Source organism: Microtus ochrogaster, chromosome X (assembly GCF_000317375.1).
Source record: "Microtus ochrogaster isolate Prairie Vole_2 chromosome X, MicOch1.0, whole genome shotgun sequence".
Lineage (NCBI taxonomy): Eukaryota > Metazoa > Chordata > Mammalia > Rodentia > Cricetidae > Microtus > Microtus ochrogaster.
Window position 1 is genome coordinate 22,957,904 of NC_022026.1, and position 5,538 is coordinate 22,963,441.

The window sequence follows — 5,538 nt, forward strand, 5'->3', positions numbered from 1 at the left end:
ACAACCTCTCCAGCATAAGTTGTCATCAGTGTTTTTGATCTTGGCCATTCTTACAGGTGTAAGATGGAATCTCAAAGTTGTTTTGATTTGCATTTTTCTGATGACTAAGGTGTTGAACATTTCCTTAAATGTCTTTCAGCCATTTTAGATTCCTCTGTTGAGAGTTCTCTGTTTAGATCTGTACTCCATTTTTTATTGGATTATGTGATCTTTTGGTGTCTAATTTCTTGAGTTCTTTGTATATTTTGGAGCTCAGACCTCTGTCTGATGTGGGGTTAGTGAAGATCTTTTCCCATTCTGTAGGCTGTTGTTTTGTCTTGTTGACCATGTCCATTGCTTTACAGAAGTTTTTCAGTTTCAAGAGGTCCCATTTATTAGTTGTTTCTTTCAGTGTCTGTGCTTTAAAAAACACAACACATTGTTACACTCTCTTCTGTAGTACATAAACGTAAAATAAAATATTTCTGTGATCTGTATTTTTGTGTCCCTCTGTAATTTTTATGTTGAAATTTAATCTTCAAGGTTACAGAATTATGTTTGGACTTTGGGAAGTGATTAAATGAATGTCAACTTCTCTTGAATGTCATTAGCAGTTTTATTTTTAAGAAAGCCTAAGACAGGTGGTGCGCATGCCATAGTGCATGTGTGCTAGCCAGTGGTTAGGATGGTGGATGTTTTTTTTCTTACTTTATGTGGAGTTCTGGGTAATTAGGCTTATGCAGCAACTTAGGCCACTGTGGCATCTCAGAAGTCGAGTTGTGTTTTGATTTAAGAAACACAGATTTGAAATTTGCCCCCATCAGTGTGGTTTACCTACATATGAAGCTTTTGTGGGATGTTCATAATCTGAGAATTTTACTTTTTCCAAGATTACAGTATTGAAGATTCCAGAATTGTTTTTGAGGATTTTATTTTTTAGCCACTTATTAAGTATATTTGTAGAAGTACTTATGAACTTCATGTGAGTAAATCAATTTTTCAGAGGAGTCAAATTCTTATGTAATTTTAAAGACAAATGTGCTGGTTGCCACTGGTTCTATTCCCTTGACATTTCTGAATTAATTATTCCTCAGGCTGTAAGCTTGGTTCTATAGCTAGCTTGCTTATAGGGTCTTATGAAAGATTCTTATTGTGAATAAGCATTCGGTTTTAGATGAACAGAACTACTGCACCAAATAAAACAAATCTTTTTAAAACAACATAAACTAGCAATGAATACCATTTAGCTTAACATTATAGTCTAAACCAGGGCTCTTTTCTTTCACATGTGACCTTTTCTTTGCCTGAGAAATTTTTATGTGATCCCCAGTATACATGAATATAAAACAGGTCTACAAATCAGAATTTTACTCATAATAACTTGTAAAGAAAGTTATTAAACAAACCTTTGGCATACATATAGTTTTATAAAATTTCTAAAATGAATGTATCCATTTATTTAAGATGAAAGTAAATTTGACACTAATGAAAAAATAAAAGGCCTAAGGAATGACCCTTGTACCATGTATGGACAAATGTTGCAAGAAGATAGTTACTACAGAAAGGGGACTTTACCACATGCTGAATCTGCTATGTACTAGTTAGGTTTGTATTACTATGATAAACACCATGACCAAAAGCAACTTAGGGAGGAAGCAGTTCATTTCAGTTCACAGATTTCAGTTCATCATCAAGGCAGAAATTCAAGCAGGCCAGGAATCTGGAGGCAGGAACTGAGAAAGAAGAGGCCATGGAGGAAGGCTGTGTACTGGCTTGCTCCTCTTGGTTTGCTCAGTTTGCTTTCTTATATACCCCATGACTCATAGATGGCACCTCGCTGAGATGGCTGGGCCCTTCCACATCAATCATCAATCAAGAAAATTCCTTACAGGCTTGCCTGCAGACTAGTTTGATGGCATTGTCCCCCATTGAGTGTAGGTTGGGTAAGCCTGCGTAAGATAATCAACTTAAGAAAAATTTAGTAAATCTTATAGTTGAAGAAGTTTCAGTTTGTGGACTGTCAGCCTGTTTGTTACTTTTGGGCAGGTGACAGGCTAGGACATCATAGTGGGAGCATGTGATAGAAGAGACCTATTCACCTCATAGCACCTGAGAAGCAGGGCACAGGAGCAGGAGAGGGACGAGAGACAGTGTATGTTAGAAGCGCCAAAGTGCCAGTATCTCCTTCAGTAGGATTGTTCTCCCCTTTTCCAATAAGCTCCACCTACTAAAGACCCATCATCTCCAAATAGCACTAGAAGCTGGGGGACACACTAATAACATGGTTTTTTGTTTGACAATTCAGATCCAAATTATAATGTTATAATATACATATAGTTTATATGCTTGGGTGTGGGTATGTATATATACATGATTTATGTCACACTCGAAAATGTTCACATTACATTTGAAGCAGTGGGAAATCAGATAATGTGATGATATGAAGTCTCAGGTTAGAGTGAGCTTCAAAGAAGGCAGAATGGAAAGATACAGTATGAGAAATCTAATCACAGTAATAAATCAGAATGAAAGTTGACTACTTTAATTTATTCTCTGTATTTATGTCATATATATCAGTAAATATTTACAGAGTATGGATCCAGTAAGTACATTATTTATTTATAAGCTAACTGTCATTGTCGAAGGAATGGTTCTGTGCCTAGTCTGTACATTGTTTTAAAGATTTATTTCATATTATATACAGTGTTCTACCGGCATGTATACCTACATGCCACAAGAGGGCACCAGATCCCATTACAGAAGGTTGTAAGCTACCATGTGATGGCTGGGAATTGAACTCAGGACCTCTGGAAGTGCTCTTAACCAGAGCCATTTCTCCAGCCCCAAACAGTACATTTTTAAAGAGCTTCCACCCTCTACATTCTTTTAGGTTTAGCCAATTGTAGCAATGGCAAAAGTAGAGACAGACAAGAATTCACAGTTGGCTTAGGGCTAGTCAACAATAACTTAGAAATAGCATTCAGACAACATTGTTATTAGTGGCAGACATGAAAGCTATGTCCTATAGAAACAATGATACATTTTATGGATTTTCTGCTATTCTTTAAAAAGGATGCTTATTAAAATATACATACAAATAACATTATACAGACTGAGAAGGTTACATTTAGGAAAATATATATATGTATATGTATATATAAGCATTATATAAAGTTGATACATGCATATATATGAAATTAGTGAAAACGAGGCCATGAATTTGGAAGAGAGCAGGGAGGTGTATATTATAGAGTTTTGAGGGAGAAAAGGGAAGAGAGAAAGGTTGTAATTATAATCTCAAAAATAAGAAAACTAGAAGTGGAAAATAATTCTAACTGATATTTAAGGTTTTCCTTAGAATATGGTGTGAGATTTGCCATTTGAATATTTACATTGTCATTAAATGTTTGTCAGACCATGGAAATGTTTTGCATACTCTTTTTCTTGTATTATGTTATTGAGGTTGAATAAAGTTTTAGAAACTATACTTGGCGATAGAACAGTTGTTATTATATGATTTATGTGATGTTTTGTATTTTGAGTCATCATGTAAAGGTTGAACAAAACAGGCAATTAACTTGAAAATTGTCTTTTCACTCCAGAGTTATAATATCATTGTGATTTCTTTGTTTAAAATAGGAACACTTAGATCCAGCTGGGCTTTTCTTAAAGATGAAAATCCTCATGAAAAACAAAACATGTAATGGAGAACTCCTTGAAGGTATCATTTCTCTGTGTAAAGAACATACAATTTTGAAATATCAGCATAAAGAAATTTTGTAATTTACTAACAATAGGTATAATTTGGAGGTGGTTGAGATGGAAACTGATCAATAGAAAAGGAATTATTGACTAGGAGGAAAGAGAGAAGAAAGAATAGGAGCGAAATTAAAAGGTGCTTTTAAAAAGGACCAAATCAAAGCAATCAGTTTCCTTTTAGTTTAGCAGAAAATTACAGCTGCTTGACCTTTATGAAAATTTCTACAATCATGAACAAAGAATTCTTGTTTTGGAGGGTCATGGGAAAAGAATGACCATTGTATTGAGGGACTTGGAGATGGGCATGGGGATTGAGCAAGTACTAAGGGGAACAATGAGACCTGTGTTCTCAGGCTGAGCTATTCCTGGCCTCCTCCACAGTTTCTGAAAGAGAAAAACTAGTCATTGAATGAGACTGTCTAATGATGTTCTTTTAAATAATTACTTGTATAAACATTGTTGTTTGTTTTTCAGTTATGCTTAAGGGTGTAGAATATGCATAGAAACAAATATACTCATATATAGATGTATGTCTTTGGCAAGTACCTTTTTTGTGTTTCAGCTTATCTGCAAAAGAGATACAATAATAATAATAATAATAATAATATCTTATGTTGTTTGGCAAATCTTACAAGAAAATGTATGTAAAGCATTTATCACATATATCCTATATAGCTTAGGCTGTACTTGAATTCTCTAAGTAGCTGAAGACGGACTTAAACTCTTAATCCTCTTGCGTCCATTTTCCACATTCTGGGGTTGTAAATCCACCATGCCTGGATATTTTAGTAACCTTTAAGAACTGAGTTATTTGTACTATATAAAAATATGTGTTAGTATAATTACTCATACAATAAAAAATGTTTAATAGTTAGGACAGTAATCAAATTTGGCAGTAGCTCTAAGTTTTGTGCTAATAATTGCCAAATCTTTCTGTGTGCTCTAGAAGTTTACTCACTCAGAAGACCTCAGAAGAGCAGGTGGTGGTGGGGCACTCTAGAGGCAGAGGCAGGGGGATTTCTAAGTTCAAGGCCAGCCTGGTCTACAGAGCAAGTTCTAGGAGAGCCAGGGCTATACAGAGAAACCCTGTCTCGAAGAAAGAAAAAAAAGAAAGAAAGAAAAAAGGAAGCCCAAATATAAAGAGGATTCCATATCACCTCCACATACATAGACTGAAAACTACTAAGAACCAGGGTGACAACTCCACTTTCTTGCATTAGGAAGCTAAAGATGTTAACCCCCTTAAGGAACAGACTTGCTAAAAACTATTCCTATGTATGAAAATAAGATACATTATTGAAATTACCAAGTTTGAAATTGGTTAGTTTTGGAATTAGAATTCATCATTACAGTGTTTATCTAAATGTAATATCAGAAGCAGAGTTTAAAGGAATTTTTCTGAAATTGTTATAAATTATGAGACTTCTATAAATTTAAGGTTTTTCTATTAAAGCAATAAATATTTTACTTTACTATGTTGAGGAAGTAACTTTATAATCTGTTCAATTTTACACTGCTGGGGACCTTGCATGCTAGGCAAGTTCTGTACTACTCAGCTCCATCCCTAGCTGTAGTCTGGTCATTTCTTTACAAAAGTATTTTCCTTTTAGAGTGATTAACTTAATTGCAGGCATTAGACTTCCTCTGGTATTTTTATAACAGAAAAATTTAGAAAAACACCTTTTTTAAAATTTTTTCTTGGAAAAAAAAATTTCCGCCTCCTCCCATCCTCCCATTTCCCTCCCCTTCCTCCCACTCCACTCCCCCTCCCCCCACTCCTTTCCCCCTCCCTCTCCAGAC

At 35.0% G+C, this 5,538-nt stretch overlaps 1 protein-coding gene across 1 annotated transcript in view; it reads left to right on the forward strand.

Moving 5' to 3' along the window:
- Positions 1 to 5,538, forward strand: part of Tex11 (testis expressed 11) — a 278,018-nt gene that overhangs the window by 99,849 nt on the left and 172,631 nt on the right. The window contains exon 11 of the mRNA XM_005358598.2: positions 3,619 to 3,700. Coding sequence (XP_005358655.1) covers positions 3,619 to 3,700 — 82 coding nt within the window. The remainder of the gene's footprint in view (positions 1 to 3,618; positions 3,701 to 5,538) is intronic.